Source organism: Mirounga angustirostris, unplaced genomic scaffold (assembly GCF_029215605.1).
Source record: "Mirounga angustirostris isolate CCGP_5_RB_7025 unplaced genomic scaffold, mMirAng1.0.hap1 SCAF_5, whole genome shotgun sequence".
NCBI classification, from domain to species: Eukaryota; Metazoa; Chordata; class Mammalia; order Carnivora; family Phocidae; genus Mirounga; species Mirounga angustirostris.
This window is the reverse complement of record NW_026991713.1, coordinates 148,075,249-148,095,595: the sequence shown is the minus strand read 5'-3', so window position 1 is coordinate 148,095,595 and position 20,347 is coordinate 148,075,249. Positions and strand designations below refer to the sequence as shown.

Sequence of the window (20,347 nt, the reverse complement as noted above, 5' to 3'; positions counted from 1 at the left end):
TCTCCCCACTGGCCCTCCTCTGGGACAGGTCACCTCCCCGCATCATCCCATGGAAGCCACTTCTGGCGCGTGGAATCCATTGCCTTCTCCTTTCCCGAACACGGCATGTTCCAGAAGTCTGAGCCCAGTTTTCCGTTTTAGTAACTCGGAAAGTGTGAACGCTGCAAACTTAACCAGAATCAGCATTTGAAAGTCTATTTACATCTCCTTTACATTTATTTAGTTTGGGGAGTTTGATAGATTTTAAATTTAAAATTTTTATTTCGGTCCCTCCGATTGAAGGTGGCAAGGAGGACTGAAACAAAAAAGCGAGAGCGGGAAATGTTGATTCAAATGTGGAAAACTTAGTCCGTGCCAAAAGATTTAATTAGCTGCATTTTTAAATGCCTTCAAAAATAAGTTTGTAAAAGTGGAGACACAGCAGAAAGATCTGTGGTTGCCCGGGGTTAGGTGGGGGGAGGGATGAGTAGGTGGAGCGCTGGGGATTTTTAGGGCAGGGAAACTATCCTGTGTCATGTGTGATGGTGAATACCTGATATTATGCATGTATCAAGTCTCACAGAACCTACAACACCAAGAGTGAACTCTAACTCACACTGTGGACTTTAGTTAATAACAACGATTCAATATTATGGTTCACCCATTGTTAACAAATGACCCCACCAAGGTCAGACGTTAATAATGGGGGAAATTGGGGTGGGAGGGCTAGAGAGGGAATATTCGGGAACTCTGTGAGCTTCCTGATACATTTTTACATATGCCTAAAACTGCTCTAAAAACAATCTTTTTTTCCCCCCCAAAGTTTGTTTATACTTCTGAAGTGATTAGAGCTTAAATATGCATTAAGAGCACTGGGACACCTGTGGGCATACCTCCTGTAGCTTCGTTTCTGCACATTATGATCCCCTGGGGGATCTTAGGCCAGGCACCTGCTACTCCACAGCCAGTTCCTTTAGCATCTTGGGCGGGGGGCTTTGGCATGTAAAGGAGCTCTGGCCTCAGTTTCCGATGTGGGGTGTGGTTTCTCCAAACCAACAAACAGCACTGGGGAAGCCAGCCAGGTGTCCTACAATTCTGCCCAGTTCACTGATTCTGATGCTATTCACTTGGAAATAGCATTCAAATCCACAGATTACGGGCATAGTTTTACAAGACTGCCCCCCCAGACTCCCCTCCCCCCACACTTCATAAGTCAGTTGCAAATCCAGGTTGTCACCTGTCCTTCTCACTGCCCGGCTGTAGTTTGGGGGTTCCAATGACACCCCCCCTCCTTGGAATGCAGACGCCCATCAAAATCAGATTGTTTTCTGGCCGACTGGCTACAGATCAGTTTTCCATGACCTTCTCCCCATTTGGATTCTATTAATTTGCTAGAGCGACCCACAGAACTCAGAAAAACTTTTCGCTTACCAGATGACTGTTCTTGCTGTAAAAGGATAGAATTCCGAAACAGCCAGGAGGAAGAGATGCTTAGGGCAAGGTTACGGGGAGAGAGTGCAGGGCTCCCATGCCCTCACTAGGAAGGACTCTCCCCAAACTCCCATACGTTCACCAAACTGGAAGCTCTCCAAACTCTGTCCTTTTGGATATTGTGGAGGCTTCATTAAAAGGGCAGGCTTGATTAAGTCATTGGCCGTTGGTGATTGGCTCAACTTCCAGCCCCTCGGAGGTTGGGGGGTGGGGGTACTGAAAGTTCCAACCCTCCAATCACAGGGTTGGTTCCCTGGCAACCAACCCCAGTCCAACACGGAGCCCTAAAGTCATCTCATTAACATAACAAGAGACACCTTAATCACTCTCTTTGGAAGTTGCCTGGGTTTTAGGAGCTCTGTGTCAATAAGGCGAAGAAGACCAAACACGTGTTTATTATAAATTACAGTATCACAGCATGTTTTAAAAGCCCTCAGGTTCCTTTAAAATGACTTTGAATGTGAAATTAACACATATTTACACAACAATAAAACAGTCAAAATTGAAAAAATAAAATAAAAACCCTCCGGGGTCAGTCATGATGGCCCTCCAGACTCCCCGGGGTGGGGATGTGTGCCCATCGGTGAGGGCAGATGACCCATGGCTTTACAGCCTCTGAAGTCGGAGGTCCTGTTCAAATCCTGACTCCAATTCTCATGAGCTGAATACCATTGGACCGGTGCCTTCCCACCTGCGGCTCGGTTTGCTCATCTGCAAAATGGGGATGATAAAGGCATTTCCCCCCACCCCTCTGTGAGGGCAAAACTAATTCATGGAAAGCACCAAGCACAGAACATTCAGAGAGCAAAGATCCAATACAGGCTTGTGTTTAAGTAAACTCAGGGCTGTAGGGGAGAGCTGCAGAGGTGAAATCCTGCACCCTGTTTACAAACAGAGGCCTAAACGGGGAACGTTGCTCAAAATCACCTGGCAGGTTAGTGGGTGAAACAAGACCAGCACCTGGGGCAAGCTGGTTAAACATTTAGATGCTGATTCAGCAGGACGAGAGCATTTTACACCCCTGCAGGTTGGAGAAAACACACTTTTGAGGTGCCTGCAATTCCGTATTTCACCAGTAGGTGGCGCTCTCCCCCCACCTATGATCAAAGTACTCAGGAAAAGCCTGAAAAATTAAGTTTAGTGTAGAGAATTTTCTACCTCTTCCCTAGGATCCAGCAAGAATATCTAACAAAGAGCTATCTATATAAACCACAAAAATATCTAACAAAGAGCTATCAATATACACAACATAAAAATGAGTAAAAAAATAAGGTTCAGACCAATTACACATAGGGAAGCCTACTTGTGTTTAAGAACGAGGATTCTTGAAGGCCAGGTGTCTGCATTCAAATCCCAGTTCCCTGTTTACCAGCCTTCACATCTTTTCTTCATGCTTCAGCTTCTTCTCCCGTAAAATAGCAATAATAATATTAACTACCTCAAAGTGTTCGTTGTTGGGAGGATTAAACACATTGGCATTCCTGTAGGTGCACAGTCGTATCTTATGGTGGCTTTAATTTGCATTTCCCTAGTGTGTAATTATATCGAAAGGCTTTTCACGTGCTCATTTGCCGTTAGCATAGCTTCTTCCCCGAAATGTCTGCTCAGATCCTCAGCCCATTTAAAAACATTTTTGGTTGTTTTATATTGCACTTCAAGAATACTCTATTTTCTGGATACAGGTCCTTCATCAATTAATTATATGTTTGGCAAATATTTCCTCCTAGTCTGTGGCTTGTCTTTTCATTCTCTTAAAAAATGCCTTTTGAAGAGCCGTTCTTAATTCCAACGAGGCCCTGTTTGTTCTTTTTTTCTCCTACAGGTTGTGTTTTTAACATCACTTCAGAGAAATCTTTACTGAACAGAAGGTCACAAAGATTTTCTGTTTCTTTCTAGAATCTTTAGAGTTTCAGACTTTATGTTTAGGTCGGTGGCCCATTTGGAGTTAGTTCTTGTATGTAATTTTGGTATGTGGTGCAAGGTGTGGGCTGAAATTCATTTTTTTAATCTATAGATATCCAATTGTTCCAGCACCGTTTGTTGAGAAGACTATCCTTTCCCCACGGAATTAACTGTGCCTTTGTTGAAAATCAGTTGACTGTGAATATGTGGGTATATTTCCAGATTCTTTATTCTGCATTGATCTCTTGGAAGTCTGTGCTATGCTATTGATCCTTGTCTATCTTTGTGCTGATACCATACTTTAGCTTTATAATAAGCCTCAAAGTCAGAAAGCCTAAATCCTCCTACTTTTTTGCTTCTCAAAGTTGTTTTTGGCCATTTTAGGTCCTTTGAATTTGCATTTAAATTTTAGAACCAGTTTACTAGTTTCTACCCGGGGTGGGGAGGGGGGAAGAGCCTGCTGGGATGTTCATTGGGGTTTGCTTTGACTCTAACCTTCAATTGGGGAAGAAGTGGCTTCTTGGCACTATTGAGGTTTCCGATCCACACACATAATGTAGCTTTCTATTTAGGTCCTTCTACATTTTCTCAGCAAGATTTTATAGTTCTTTTTTTTTTTTTTTCCGGTCTTCTGTTTCTTTTTGGAGGCTTTCTATTGCTGCATCTTCAACTTCACTGATTTTTTCTTCTTCATTGTCCCAGCCTGCCTCGTTACGGGCTGAATGTTTGTACCCCCACCCCGACCCCCAGTTCGTCTGTCGAAACCTGGACTCCCCATGTGATGGCATTAGGAGGAGGGCCTTGGGCAGGTGATGAGGGTGGTCGTCACATGGGGCCTCGTGTTGGGATTAGTGCCCTTAGAAGAAGAGACACCAGGGATGCCTGGGTGGCTCAGTCGGTTAAGCGTCTGCCTTCGGCTCAGGTCATGATCCCAGGGTCCTGGGATCGAGTCCCGCATCGGGCTCCCTGCTCTGCGGGGAGCCTGCTTCTCCCTCTGCCTCTGTCTCTCATGAATAAATAAATAAAATCTAAAAAAAAAAAAAAAAAGAAGAAGAGACACCAGAGAGCTCCCTTTCTCCACAAGAGGAAAGGCCATGTGGGGACACAGAGAAGGTGAAGTGGCCGTCTATCAGCCAGCAAGAGAATCTCACCAGAGCCCACCACACTGGCACCCTGATCTCGGACTTCCAGCCTCCAGAACTGTGAGAAATATGTTTCTGGGGGCGCCTGGGTGGCTCAGTCAGTCAAGCTTGACCTGGCTTCGGCTCAGGTCATGATCTCAGGGTCCCGGGATTGAGCTCTGCTCAGTGGACGGTCTGCTTGTCTCTCTCCCTCTCCCCCACACTTGTGCTCTCTCTCTCTCTCTCAAATAAATAAATAAAATCTTTTTAAAAATACATGTTTACTGTTTATAAGCCCCCCAGTCTGTGGTACTTTATGGCAGCCCTGGCTGAAAGAAACACCCCTGTAATCCCATCTTGTGTATTTTTCATCTCAGACTTTGTCATTCCATCTTCCAATGTTCAATTCAGTTTGTGTGTGTGTGTGTATCTGCCATGTCTCTGCTCACTGTGTTCTATTTGTGGTCTAGCTTCTTGAGTTCATATTTTCCTGCTGCTTTGCCTGCCTGGTAATTTTTATTAGATGCTAGGCACTGTGAATTTTACCTTACTGAGTGCTGAAAAATTTTCTCTTTTCACCATTATTCTTGATCTTTTCTCTGGGGGCAGGGCTAATTGACTGGAAACATTTTTTTATCTTTTGAGATCGGGCTTTTCAGCTTCACTAGACAGGACCAGAGAGGCATTACATCCGGGGCTAATTCTGCCCTAACCCCGAGGCAAAGACCCTTCTGAGTATTGGACTTGATGCTGCCCAAATTATGAAGTTGTCTACTGTGGTTGGTGGGATGGAGAGCTATTCCCAGCCCCGTGGGAGCTCTGGGGATTGTTCCCTCTAATCCTTCGGGATGATTCCTCCCCAGCCCAGGGTGGTGTCTTCCTGTACCAGCCCCAGTGATGCTCTGCTAAGAGGGACCCTCTGCATATCTCCAGAGCTCACTTTGGGTAGCCCTCTCCTTTCTGGCGCTCTGTCCTTCAGACCCTAGCCACACTGGTGTCCCGCATCCCCAGCCCTGTCTCCTCAACTCAAGGAGCTCCCCGTCCCTGCGCCAAGGCCTGGAAGCTTTGTCCAGGCAGTGAGCTGGGGTAATTGTATGACTTGCTTCATTTGTTTCTCGTCCCTTAGAGATGACTCTCCTTCATGGCCTGATGTCCAGTGACTTCGAAATCATTGCTTTATATATTTTGAGTGTTTTTGAATTGTTTCAGTTGGGAGGGTAGAGCCAATCTCTATTATCCAATCTTAGCCAGAAGTGGAAGTCCTACTAGGGTATAAGTATGAAAGATATATATAATACCCACTAGACTGTCTATACTATATACATGAGCGTCTGCGAAATACATACTATGTATACATTAAAATAAAATCTTGCAAATGTGCATGTATATATATATATATATGGAAGGCTTAACCAAAAAGTAAAAGCCTCCCTCTGTGTCCCTCACCCTCACCCCTCAATTCCACTCTTGTCCCCCCTAAGGGTAATCACCCTAACGCTGGTTCCTGTGTATCCTTCTGGAAGTGTTTCCATGTGCACAAGTTACACATATACATCATACCATGTAAACTGTCTTGTATCTTGCTTTTCTTCACTTTTATTTTATAAATTAATTCTTATCAACAATTACAGGTCCATCTTCTTTTTATGTTGCATTAAAGCATAGAAGCCATAAAAACTATGGCTCTTTATGTTAGCCGTCCCGTATTGAGGGGCCGCGGTTGGTTCTGCCTTTCTTTGTTGCTATGATCAATGCAGCAGTGAACACACGGCCCCGTGTGCACGCACTTAGCATTCATGGAGGCATGTCTCTACGGGGAGATTTCCAGAAAGATTGCTGGGCTATTAGACACCAGCCAGGGCTGGTGCTCTAAGCTCCCAAAAGATACCCTTCTTTAATTCAAAGTGGGGGAACATGCTTCATTGTGAAATGCAGGTTTGGGTTTTGAATGATACAACCTGACACAGATGATGAGCAGCTTCTTTCCGGATTTTCTGTGCCCCTCGCCCCGCGTGTGTCCCTATTTTGCTGTTTTTCTAAGCACGGCTTGGAGTCACCTCCAGTCCCCAGTTCTGGCTGCCAAGCAGGTGCAGGTGCAAGATCCCTGCCTACCCACAGGGGGCGTCCAAGGGATGCTTGCCGATTTGATTTGATGGCTGCAGAAAGTTCCGTGGGACGCTGCTGCTCCAGCCATCACCTGAGTAAGACAGTCTAAGTGCTTTTCTTCCATAGGTGGTTGGGCTTCCCATTAAATTCACAGACGAGAAGCTGTCCACTTCATGGCCCGTGGGAGTCAGGCAGCGATCTCGAAGGAGCAGGCAGAGACTGTGGTAGAATAGTCGGTGCTGGGTGTGGTGTCTCCAGTTTGGGGGGCAGACCTGGCAGATGATGGGGAGCCCCACTGGTAGGGGGGAAGGGGTTCACTCAAGTGCCTCTCCCCATCCACTTCCAACAGATTCCAGAAAGAGAATGCATTTTCCTATCTGCATGCTTTAAAAGAGACTGGAAAAAAAAAATACTTGTGGTGGATGAGAGGTCTCTCTAATCTCTAGCGTATTTGCCTACTGAGGTAGATGATTGTTTTAGCACCCCTGCCCTCTATACAACAGTATTTCGGGTAATAGTTTCGTTCCTGTTAGTTTGGATACAACGGGCAAATACAGAGATTACCTTTCAGTTTCAAAGACACTGAGTTTAGAAAAGAGTTCATGTATGAACTAAAATGCCCACTTTCCAAATAAAAATATCACACCTCGAAGGTCACGCTGTCCTTCACCGTTGTCCATTCTGGGCACGAGCGGTCACACAGAATGACGGAATAGGGAAGTAACCAAGTTCTGGTTTCTTCCCATCTGGGCTCTCCTTGTATATCTCGAGTCTACTGTCTGAACAGAGGGGTGCAAAACACCCCAAGGGGTTGGAGATGAAAATTGCACCCAAAGAGAGTGCCTACTGATTCCCAAGTATTAGGAACTTACTCTCAAAACAGAGTGTAGGGAGCCTGCATGTGTTGGGGCTGACTGAACCCCGGGGCTAGGGGTCCTCTGAATTAACTTCTACGTATACTCTGTTCAGTAGAGAATAAGCAATAAAAATTGGCTAATTAGAAACTTATATTTTATTAAAACCCAACAGTATCTTAAACAGAATTATCACAGGACCCAGCAGTTCCCCTCCCTGATATATATTCAAGAGGATTGGAAACTTGGACACGAATGTTCACAGCAGCATTATTCATAATGTCCAAACGTCCATCCACAGATGGATGGAAACACAAGAGTAGTTCATCACACAATGGAGTATTATTCTGACACGAAAAGGAATAAAGTACCTGCTATGACATGGATGAACCTTGGAAATGCCACGGCCCCTCCCTTGGCGAGGCGCTGCTAAAAGTCAGAGTTATACTCCAAAGGCCTTACTTTTAGTATTTTTCACTTGCTAAATTTTTAGAAGTTGATTCCTTGAGTCTTTTGGACTGGGTGGGCAGGCTTACCATTCCTTTTTCCGTTGAGCTATAGCCAGCTGTTCTCAATTGACCTTTCTCATTTAATAGCTTCTGACGTTCTGCTGCTTCATTCATCCATCCACCCACCCACCCACTCATCCATTTTTTTCATTCATTCAACAAACCCCAATTGTGCACCTGCTATGTTACAGGTATTCTACCAAGTGCCGTGGATGCAATGACAACGAAAATCCAGACAAGGTCCTTTCATTTCAGAGTCTCACTTTTCCAAGTGTGGTCCCTGGACTGGCCTCCGCTGGGGACTTGTGAGAAATTCAGCATCTCCAGGCCTGCCCAGCCCAACTCAACCAGAATCTGCTTGTATCTGCATACACGAGCTCTGGAAAAAAATAGGCAAATCTGATTATAGTAGTTATATCTAGAAAGACTGGACATAGCTAGGGGCGATGAGAAAAATCTAAATCTTACTTTATACCCTTAGATATTGGTCACATTGTTATTTTTGGACATGAACCTTTCATGCTTCCAACATACCCTGAATCTTTTTGGTCCATTTCTTGGCTGCCCTGGATGTGTAACCACTTCCCGTGTGTGGTGTCTCATCTTAAAGGATCCTACAAAAGAAAGCGTTGTAGATGTGGAGGGGGTCCAGAGCCCACCCTATAAGATGGGGGTGGGCGTCAAGGCTTAGTTCTAGGTTCTCTGTGGGAGTTCAGTGAGTATATGTAAACATCAGACATACAGAAGGTGCTTAATGTTATCTTCCTCTTGGTACTCTATAGCCACTGTTTTCGGTCGTAATTAGGGAGAGAATTCCCCTTGACCATCACACTTCACTAACAAGGACCACTTACTTGAGGGTTAGGTTCTTCTTTTTCCCATATCAGAAAGGGGAAAGGCCCCACACATCAAGTACCCCTCTCGTTCTGAACCTTGAGATCTCGTTGCCACTCCCACCAGCCCAAGAGGGGGCAGGTTTCTTCATGGGTAAAACCATTGGTAGAGTTAACTGAGTTAAGGTGTATTGAAATACGGCTTATGTACAGTAAAATTTACCTTTTCTAGTGGACAGCTCTGTGGGTCTTGACAACTACGTGGAGCTGTGTAATCCCCACCACAGTCAAGACAGAGAATGCTGCTATCACCGCCCCCACGTTTTCCCGTGCTCCTTTGCTCCTTTGTGGTCAGTCCACCTTCCCCTACCCCCAGCCCCTGGGGGCCCCTGGTCTGTCTTCTGTCCACGTGGATCTGTCTTTGCAGAATGCCATCTAAGTGGAATCCTACAGGATGTGGTCTTTTGAGTCTAGTGGCTTCTACTTGGCTTAATCCATTTGAGATTCCCTTTTTATTGCTGACTATTATTTATTGCTGAGTATTCCATGCCCTGGACGCTCCACGTTGGTGCCGTCTTGGGGACAAAGAGGGGAGGAAACCAGCTAACCTCGACCAGATGGTCCCTGGGCTGACGGAGTTTACTGGAGTGGACCACATTTTCTCCCAGAGGCACAGTTAGGCGTGAGAGGCTGATCTGATTATTAGGGAAAAATAGATCAATGCCATTTCTTACACCTCCAAATCTGTGGCTTGAGAAACTCCCCTTCACTTTGTTTTTTTGCGTGCGTTTCGATTGGGACAATATAGCTCCAACGGGCCTGAAATGAACAAGGGCCCCAGTAAAGCCCCCCTCCCCCAGGCTTTATGACAACAGTGCCGAGTCATAGAGGTCCGGCCCATCCCTAAGGAAGATCCTTCCCCTTCCTGCCGGGCCTTGGCCCCTCAGAGTTTTGCCCAAGGGCAGCTGTTGGGGGAGGATGGAGTTTCTTGGAACCAACCAGACCGCCAGCTACTGTGGCCCCAAGAAAGCCTGTGGCTTCAGTGCCCTGCCCCCGGCCGAGCCGGCCCCGGAGATCCAGGAATGTTACCAGCCCTATTACCTGCCTGGGTACCGCTACCTCAACTCATGGAGACCCAGCCTCTTCTACAAGATCTCCAATGCCCAAACCTGCATGGATGAGGGAGCGATGTGCCGCAGCGCCCTGAGGCCTCCCACCATCCTGCCCGCGCTCCGCTCCGCTCTCTTCTGTCGCTACAGCCCCCACGACTGGGACAGGTCCAACGAGCTGCAGATGCGCGGGGCCGAGGCCTCTCGGCTGTGGGCCAGCCGGCTGACCGGCGACTCCATGCGGCTCATGCAGGACAAGGACCAGCTGACCCGCCAGATGCAGGAGGGGACCAGCCGGAACCTGGGCCAGAGGCTGTCCGACATTGGCTTCTGGAAGTCTGAGCTGGGCTACGAGCTGGAGAGGCTCCTAAACGAGCACCGCAGCTTGGAGACAGTCAAGAGGCGGCTGGAGTGTGTGGCCGAGGAGCTCAACTGTCCGCTGCAGGTGAGTGTGGGTGAGGAGGGGGCATGGCAGCCGCTGGGAGGGCAGCCCTGGGCGCTCCGCTCCTCTGCAAGGAAGGTCGAGGCCACGGGCACTTTGCAGGTCGGCTCGCGATGCATCATCATCTGCGATCAGTTCCTATAGCCCAGGATTATCCCAGTCAAATCGGGGTTCCTCGGACTGAACCAGATTTCCTTTTCTCCTTGGGGTTACATCAGAACTGCAGAGGTTTCATCCAGACATTCCGCACGTGCCTGTGTTTGCGTGTGCATGTGTGCACGCAGGGCGCTCTGTAGAGGGATATACTTAAAATAACTGCTGTATTTTTCTCCATAGCCCTTAACACCTTTTAACATACTCTCTAACTTATGCATGTATTTATTTATTGTTTTGCTGCCTGAGCTAGAATCTAAGTGCCACGAGGGTGGGGATTTTTGTCTGCTCTGTCACCAGCGTGTTCCAGACGGATCCTCCGCTGTGCTGGGCAGCATGTCTGTGTTGGTCCTCCGTTGGCTGATCGCCCGTTGTCTGGGTCAGTGTTCTGAATGTCTTTCCAGCCTCCTACAGTGCTTGGCATGTGGTAGGCACTCAGTAAGTATTTGTTGAGTAAACGAATACGTATCTGGATGTGGACATGCTCGACGCTCCTTGGTCTCCAGTCATATCCCGGATCAGCTAGGGCTGCTTTTGGCGGCATGTAACGGACACCTGACTGCGGCTCAGCCAAGGCTCAGCAAGTCGTGATGAGAATTCCAGAAGGAAACAGAGCAGGTTGCTGCAGCCTCCACTCAGTGCTGGAGGGGAGGGGACCCAGGCGCCCGTCTTTCTGCTCTGCCGTCCTCGGCTTGTGGCTTTTGTCCTACTGCTCGCGAGGAGATTTCATATCTCCTATTGCAAGCTCCTACTTGCAAGGAACATATTGATCTCATTTGAGGCAGGAAGATAGGGGCAGGGCAAAGGGCGCCCTGTGCCAACTGTGTCAGGATATGTCAGTTTTCTGGAAGGGAACATCCTGCGTTTCCAGATCCCTCAGGAGACATGGCACAGCCCCTCCCTGCCATTATGGGGACTCCTACTGTGTCCCTCTGCCCCCCAAGTTTCTCCCCTGAGAGGAGAGTGGGCAGGGGGACCTGAGGCGACATCCAAAACCTATTGCTGTCCTCTTCTGCTCTCCTCACCCCTCCAGCCTGTCTGGGAAACCCAGCTCCGTCTGGTCACTGGCGTAGCTCCTCTGACAGTCACGTGGTGGCTTGGGGGGGGGGTACCAGAGATCTCTCTGCTCCACTTCTCCCTGTCCCCAGGGCTGCCCCCCTCCTCCTGGACAGTGATGATGCCTCCTTCCTGTCCTCCTCTCTCCCGCCCCCCTCCCACCCATCTTCCAGCCAGAGGGGGCGATTTTAAATATGAAACTGGGTCTCCATACTCCCTCACTAAAACCCCCCTCAATGCACCCTGTTAACATCCAAATTCCTTGTCACCCACTCCAGCCGCTGCACAGCCCAGGCCCTGCTCACCACTCCAGCCTCACCTTCTCTAGTTCCAGTGGCTTCCTCTCTACTCTTCCTACCTCAGGGCCTTTGCACCTGCTGTTCCCTCTTCCTGGCACATTGTTCCCCTTCATCTCTGCTGCTTCTGATAATTCACATCTTGGTCTGTCACCTCCTTAGCAAAGTCCTTCCCGGCCAACCCCCTACTGGTTGCTCCCCACCCACCTACATCCCCCTGACTATTCACATCCAAGCCCTCCTCCCAATGAGAAATGATTGCACCTCTTTGTGTGTTTACTTGTGTGTGTTCTCTCCTGTCTCTTTGAGCTCCGTTAGTGTGGGGACCCTCCGATCAGGTTGATTGTGGTCTCCCTAGCACCTTGATGGGGTGTGGTCAGAAAAGGGGCTCAGGAAATTCTTGTGAAATCAGTGAACCCCTCTCCCCTCCTGAGTTCCCAGATGCATTTGCATCCCAGCACCAAGATGTGGTGCTCCCCTGCTTCCTTCTCCCTCTTGCTACTCTTTGTGACATCATAGGCTCGTGGCCCAATCACCAGGCTTTCTCAGCCTCTCTTTGCAGGAGCTCCTCTGAGCAGCCCCTTCTCCCATCTTCTGTTCCACGCCACTCATGGCCCCACGACCGTTGCAAGGTGCGTGGCTGTGTGACAGGGTCCCGCTTGGCCCTGGTCACATTCCAAAGCCCCATCCCCACCCCATTTACAGATCTCCAAAAAGGGACTTTCACATACATTCATAGGTAATATTTATTGAGCATGTTCTGGGTTCTTTACATTTGTGGAGCCGGCTTAATCCACATGGCAAACCTGGGAGATATGCCCCCGTATTCTACCCATCGGCAGGCATGGCATGCCGCGGTCCTCACAGAGGGGGAAGGTGAGGTGAAGCCCACCCACAGGCACAGTGATGAGGCCACACGGAGCATCCAGGTTTCCTGGGGTAAAGCAGATCACGGCAAAAATGGATGTGAGTCGCCTGCGGTCAGGGTCTGCATACGGGTGCAGGGGAAACACGCTCTTTCCGGCTGCTCCCTACAGGTTGCTCTGGAGTGTCTGTACCATCGAGAGAAAAGGATCGGGATCGATTTGGTCCATGACAATGTGGAGAAAAACCTTATCCGGGTAAGATGCCTCCTGGGTCTGCCCAGCCTCCTGAGGGAGGAAACCTCCTGACCAGCTGGTCACAGAGGTTTCTGAGCTGCCTGCCAGGAGCAGAAGCGACGTGTCACCCCATGCAAAGTCGGGGCTCAGAAAGCATTGTTGGGGGCCTGCAATGCATGGGGAACAGGGAGAAGTGAAGTCATGGGACCCTCAGTTTTTATCTCCAAAATGGGCGTCGTCATAGTAATACCGATAATAACAATAGTAAAGATGGCGTTTGTGGCGCACCTACTCTATGTCACACACTGTACCATTTCAAATGCATTTTTGAATGTAATGATAAAACAGTCTACAAATGAGCACTTGGCATGTAAGCACAGAGATGCTCAATTTTCTTCTAACCGGGAAGTGTATAAAAAAGGAAGAAAGTAAGATGAGGAATGTGGAGCCCCCAGAGCTGACCCTGACCTGTCTGGCCCGGGGATCAGGTGGGATGAGGCAGGAAATGGACCCCACCTTGACATTTCACCTTGGGGGGGAGGGGAGTCAAGGGTGGGTGGCGAGAGGTAGGGGTGGGGTCACTCGCCTGGGAGGCCGGGGTGCAGTGACTTTCTAAGCGGCACTGCTCTTTTTGACATTTTTCATTGCAGGAAGTAGATTTGCTAAAATGTTGCCAAGAACAGATGAGAAAACTAGCTCAAAGAATTGAAATCCAGATGCGGTAAGAGCTGCTTCTTCTTCCCCTTCTCGGGGGTCTGTTTTGGGTTTCCCCGGTTTTCAGGGGGCAAGTAGATGGGCTGCCCGTCTCTCGGTGGTTCTTTCGGTCAGTGGTGGGCTGGCAAGGGTTTTAACAACCAGCTCTCCAGGGAAGAAAACGAAATCCTGATTTGACCTTGCCGGCCAAGGTCAGTGGTGTCAGTCAGTGCTGCGACTGCCATGGCCGATCTCCGTCTCCCCGTGTGTGCCCCAGGTCTCCGTGACCCAGAACTTCACTGGCTGCTCTTTTTTGCACGTAGAGCCTTGGCAAAAGAAATGGGCCTCACTGAGGACCCCCCCCCCGCTTAGCCTGTGGCTTCCCCGTGTGAGTTCCGAATTTGGGGAGATGGCAGAGAGCAGGGGGCATTGGGTATCAAGGAGAGGAGGGGCCAGTGCCTCTCCAGAGGGGAGCTGGTAGATGCCTAGAGCCTTGAGTCTTCAAAAGCAATCAGCTTTTTGTTCTTGGAAGATGACATAACCGGTATCATGAAAAGCCAGGAGGCTCCCCCACATAATTAGAGGGAGGCCTGAGTTTTACAGGGCTTGGGGCCCCTAGCTAAGCCCTTGGCACTCGATTCCCCTGGACAGAGCCTTCCCTCCGGAGGCTGGAGCTGGGCACGGCCTTTAGCTCTCATGGGGCACGCTGCTCTGCTGGTTTCTCCTTCTCATTTCCTCAGACACAGAGAGCCAGAGGAGGCCTGGTCACCTAGCCCCAGCTGCCCCTTCTGGCTGCGTGGGACATGTGGGTGATCTGGATGGGATGCTGAGGCATCAGGCCGCTTGCAGACAGGCTCTGGGGGCTGGCCGTACCCGCCCTCCCAACACACACAGAGCAGCCCCTCGCCTCCACTGAGGACTGGGCAGCAGGGACAGGATCACCCAGGGCAGTGTTGAAAAGCTCCCTGCAGGTCTATGGGTGAGGTCCGGGCCGAAAGCAGGGCTGACTTCTGTCAGGTGTGCACCTCTGACCTGATTGCTGACAAGTCCACCCCCCGTGTGGACTCTTGTTTGCCTCCTGTTTGTCTGTAAATTAATGTGCTTAAAACAAAACAAAACAAAAAAACCCCAAACCCTTACATACTTGTATATAAAAAACAAAGGGAGCGTTTCTGGCAGGCAAATGTCTTCGTTGTGTTTTTCTTGCCCTTATTTTTATGATCGCCTATTTTGGGCAAGAAAGAGAGGTTTTCTGTTTGTGGTCGACATGGGGCTATGGCAGAACTCGGTGTGGGGGTGACGGAGGGCTGGATTTTGGGAACTAGGACAGTTTGAGCTGGCAGAGTAACAGAATCCCAGACCGGAAACTGGGGAGCTGGACCCTGGAGAGGAAATCGTCCCAAGACGGGACTGGCTCTTGCAACCCCAGCAATGGAGCAAGATGTGGGAGAGTAAGGAGAGCGGGAGAGGCGGAGAGGGACAGACACAGAGCAAGAGGAAAAGCGAGGGAGATAGGCACCAAGAGGTGAAGGCAGCTGAAGCAGGGAGGGTGGGGGGAGAGAACGTGAGCTTGTGGACAGGCGTCCCTCCCCTTTGCCAGGACAGAGCCCGAGCCACCCTCGATAGAGGCTGTTTGACCTTGGGCGGTGGCCCGCTTGCCAGAGGATGCCTGTCTTCTTTAGGAAGCAGCTCGTGTTGCCAGGGCTCCCTGATTAACCTGGAACCAGCCAGAGCCTCAATGGGAGAGCCTCAGTGTGCCCTTGCCCCCGTGGGAGGCTCCACCACTGATATGCTCAGGTGGCCTCCCTGCATCTGGGCAGAGCTGTGTCCCTATCTCACCAGAAGCCCCAGCAAAGCAGAAAAGCCTGGGCAGAAGCCATATCAGGGTTTTTCCTCGTAAGCCAACAGCAGGGTGAGCGTTGGCACTGGTTGGACTCTATGTCATGGGCCAAGAAGGGGAGACAGGGGCCGCCTCCTCTTTCTCCAGGCTGATTAGCAAGGGCCAGGAAGCTGGGCCAGCTGACCAGGGATTCTGAGGCCCTGGGTCCCCTCTAATGCTCTGGCATGTTTCTTTTCTACATTCTGGTCTTCATGTTCCAGTTCATTAGGCAGGACAGGGCCCCATTTCTCCATGGCTCTGCCAATTCAGAAGGCCCCAGGGGCCTCAGGATGGTTCCTCCTATCCCATCATGACTCCCTGAGCATTCCGATAGGTGGGAGCCCACCATCAGGATTTACTTTGCTTGCTTCTGGCCTGTTTGAAATCCCTCACCAACATCCAGTATCCATAGCAGAAAAAGAAAGTGGCAAAAAGATGAACAGAGGCAGACGGGAGAGGGACAGAGAAAGAAACACAAAGTCCCTAAGACAGAGAGAAACCAAGAAAGATGAGGAAGAGAGAGAGAAAGATCACACACACACACACACACCCGCGTGAGCGCGCACCCCCCCCCCCGCCCCGTGTGAAATGTGCGCCGCTCACTTTAGTTGGTGTGTCTGGACATCCACTGGGTTAGTGAAGGTTATTCCCTTTTTATTCCCTGTCACCTCGAAGCACTTCAAGGACAAGGTCCCAGTTGATGCTCAGGTGTCTTTAATACTGACTAATCTTGTTTCAATCAAGACAGCCACAGAAAGGTTCAGGCTTAGAACCTTCTGGAGCCAACAGATTCTAGCTAGGATTCTGTTAGTGTTTACTTAGTATTTATGTTTGAGGTGACCTTTTAACAGAAGGTGCTACTGACGGTCCTTTAAAGACAGCGATGTAGATTTTCCCTTTAAAAATACTCTTATCTAGGGGCACCTGGGTGCCTCAGTCGGTTAAGCGGCTGCCTTCGGCTCAGGTCATGTTCCCAGGGTCCTGGGATTGAGCCCCACATCGGGCTCCTTGTTCAGCAGGGAGCCTGCTTCTCCCTCTCCCTTTGCTTGCCGCTCTGCCTGCTTGTCCTCTCTCTCTATCTCTCTGTCAAATAAATAAATAAAATCTTAAAAAAATAAAATAGTTATTTATATTTTAAAAGTGATTGTTAAAAAGTAGTAAGTAACTCATAGTGCAGGTGCTTTTGAGAATATGGCAAGAATCACGAAAGTAGTTCTCCAGGGTCTGGAGTTTGGCACACGGTGACTTTTAAGTCTAAGCTTCCCAGCTAAGATACCAGCCCTGCAGGCCCAAGTACTGGCCCTGTCCACTGTGCTCTGCTCACCTCTGCTCTGCCCCTCACTCTGCCCAGTCTCTGATTCCAGCCATCCTGACTCTCCAATCCCGGACTCCGCCCAGTCCCGGACTCCGCCCAGTCCCTGATTCCACCCATCTCTGACTGTCCAATCTTTGGCTCCGCCCAGTCATTGACTCCGCCCACTTACAAATGCTGCCCAGTCCCTGATTCCACCTATCCCTGACTGTCCAGTTCCTGACTATCCAATCCCTGGCTCCTCCCAGTCTCTGATTCCACCCATCCCTGACTCCGCCCAGTCCTTGGCTCCGCCCAGTCCCTGATTCTGTCCAGTTCCTGACTCCGCCTAGCTCCTGACTGCGTTCAATGCCTGACTCTGCCCAGGGCATGTTTCAATACCAGGTTCTGTTCAAAGTGAGAATCCATATCTTCTAAACCAGGTCAGCCCAGTACAGCTGGAGGGCCATATCTGGTCCACCACCTGTTTCTGTAAAGTTTTATTGGGACATAGCTACGCCCATTCACTTACATAGTATCCAAGACTGTTTCCTGCTTAGTTGAGTAGTTGCAACAGAGACCATATGACCCACAAAGCCTAAAATATTTAGTATTTGACCCTTTGCGGTGGATATTTGCCTACCCCTGTTCTGAATGACAACAGATCTGCTTGGGTTGGGGGGGCGGGGAAGGGAGAAGTGTGGGGAGGTCGTGGGTATGTAGTGGGGGCATCACAGTGGGAAGAGGGTGGAGAAACCACTGGGGGTAGACAGAGCACCCTTCTGGGAGTCCAGAGACTTGGCTTTCAGCAATGGCTCTGCACCACCCTCCTGGGTGACCTTGTGCGAGGGACTCTGGGTAAGTGCACAATCTCCAGACAAATCCTTGCCCCACACAGCGATAACCGAGATGCTCAGCATGCTCTGGAGAGGGACCTCGAGGACAAAACCTCAGCCCAGTTTATCGATGAGAAGTGCTTTGATCTGAGGAACACGTCAGACTGCATCAGCTTCTTCCACGGCATGGAGAAAGTCGATGGCACGTAAGTACTGGGCTCTTGGTCCCCATCTCTAGCCAACCTGATGGGAGTGAGGGCTTCTGGGTCTGCTCCTGCCAAGGAACCATAAAGGGTCATCATGCACCAGTCAAGTAAGAAGCAAAGTGGGTGAGTGGGGATCCTTGGTTGCAAGCCACAGAATCCAATTCTAGCCAGCTTAAGATAAGATGGATTTACTGGAAATTTGTGGGGGAGCCACAGTCTTCAGGAGAAGGCGGGAGGGGAAGGTTCTAGCAGCTTAAGTGAGCCAGGAAGTGGGAGCTAATCAGCTGTATTGTCAGAGCACGAATGTCTCTTCATTTTTGCCCCGTTTTGCCCAAGATTCAAATTCCAGCAAGAGGGTGCAAGAGATTGGCTTAGGGAGGGTCACACAGCCACCGCCATTGGGCCAAGGCATGCCAGGCACCCGGATTGGCAATTCCACCAAACAAATTCAGAACAGAATGGCTGTAACCAGAAGGAAGAGGGATCCAAGCTCAGCTGGGAGAGCCAACTGGACCCAGGCTGCCTGGCTTCACATTCAGCCTCTGTACCCACGCTCGGGGCAAAGTACTTAATCTCTCTGCCCCCCCCCCCCCCCCCCCGCCGTACAGGAATAAAAATAGTGCCCAACTCCCAGAGTTGCTATGAGTATGAAAAGGTGGGTATGTGGGGCACTGAGCACAGAGCCTAGTGTGGGGGAATGACAGCGACTAACATGTATTGAGTGCTTGCCGTGTGACCTCATTTTCTTGTCACAGCAGCTCCAAGGTAGGTGCCTTCTGTGTGCCTGGCTCTGTCGTGGGCATGTCACTGTTTCTGGAATTTCAGGCAGAAGGAAGGCATGTTTTCCCAGTCAACAGGCAGTCCAAGGTCCGGGATAATGAGGGCTGGACAGAGTAGTGCTCTGGGTGCAGGGACAGGGTGTTATCTATCCTGGTCTCTTAAAAAAAACGGGGGGGGGATGCCTGGGTGGCTCAGTCGTTAAGCGTCTGCCTTCGGCTCAGGTCATGATCCCAGGGTTCTGGGATTGAGTCCTGCATCAGGCTTCTTGCTCAGCGGGGAGCCTGCTTCTCCCTCTGCCTGCCACTCCCCCTGCTTGTGCTCTCTCTCTCTGACAAATAAATAAAATCTTAAAAAAAAAAAAAACCAGAAAACTTCTAGCACAATATAATGTGCTGGGCACATAGTAGGTGTGCAGTAAGTGTTTGTTGAATGAGCGAATGAATGAAAAGAGGAAGGGAGGGAGGGAAGAGAAAGAGGAAAGGATTTTCATGGCAATCTCCTTGGCCCGAGCCCAGGGCCACCTCCTGGACCTTAGTAAATATCAAAGTGTTGCAATGAACCTTTGGGGTTTCCGGCAGTGGCAACCAGTGGGGACCCTCCTCCTCTTCCTGACAAGGCGATCCCCCCCGCACCGCCCCATGATGCTGGCTACGTGAGCAGGACTTCAGGGGCCTCAGGCCCCTCTGCCGAAGCTGCCCATCTGGAGTGGGAGTCTGGACGGTTCCCTTCCCAAACAGATGCCTCCCTGAAAGCTCGTGGCCAGGGGCTGGCAGAGATTGGGGCGGACAGCAAGTGCTGTAATCACCACATGTGCTAGCCCAGGGCTCTCTGTATTGGGGGTTTTCTTAAAGCAGGGCCGTGTCTGGGCAGGCGAAAGGAGACCGAATGCAGGAGCTCTGCTCACCCAAGTTCTTGTCGCCGTGGGTTAACCGATGAGTGACGGTGCCGACAGTAGGTGCCCTTTACCTGATGTTTGCTGAGGGCTAGGCCCTGCTCTTTGCAAACAGCGTCTTGTGAATCATAAACACTTACCAAGGGCTTGCTGTTGCCAGATGCTAAGATAGTGGTTTCATCTTTGGTCCTTCACCAACCCCGGGGAGGGGGTAGACACCATTATTATCCCCATTTTACAATGAGGAGACTAAGGCTCAGAGAGTTGAAGCAACTGGACCAAGCTCATGCAGCGAGTGGGAGAGCCACAGTCTGAGCCCACGTTGGACACGGAGCCCGTGTGTTTTATCTCGGCACCTTCCTGCCTCCCAGCAAAGCCCGCTGTTGTCTCCACCATCCTTAGAGGACACAGGCCCCATAAAACACGTCCCGCCTACTGAGGCACACCACCTTCCAGCAAGACAAGCTGCCTCTGGTACATTCCCCCCAGGGAGAGTGTGATTAAGCGGGTTATTTTCTCTGGACAGCACAGCTGTCTGCTCCAGGGGAGAGCGAGGGCTTAGAGCTTGCTGCTCCTGACCTTGACAGTGCCCTGTTCAGCAGCAGAGACACACTCCGAGTCAATGTGTGGTCTCTCTCTGCTGTCCTTGGTGCTCCCCCACCCCTTCCTGGATTGATGGTGAGTAGCTGTGTGACCTTGGAAAAGATGCTTCACCTCTCTGAGCCTCAAGTGTTTGTTGGCTAAAAGGTCTGGGTCAGACACCATGACCTGTCCCATCTCCAGAAGGCCAAGACCCACCCCCCCCACTACTGCTTGATT

General features: G+C 50.1%; 1 protein-coding gene across 1 annotated transcript in view; it reads left to right on the top strand.

Moving 5' to 3' along the window:
* Positions 1 to 9,773: 9,773 nt before the first annotated feature.
* TEKT5 (tektin 5) overlaps positions 9,774 to 20,347 on the top strand; it is a 36,520-nt gene continuing 25,946 nt past the window's right edge. The window contains exons 1-4 of the mRNA XM_045871705.2: positions 9,774 to 10,349; positions 12,889 to 12,972; positions 13,602 to 13,672; positions 17,713 to 17,856. Coding sequence (XP_045727661.1) covers positions 9,774 to 10,349; positions 12,889 to 12,972; positions 13,602 to 13,672; positions 17,713 to 17,856 — 875 coding nt within the window. The remainder of the gene's footprint in view (positions 10,350 to 12,888; positions 12,973 to 13,601; positions 13,673 to 17,712; positions 17,857 to 20,347) is intronic.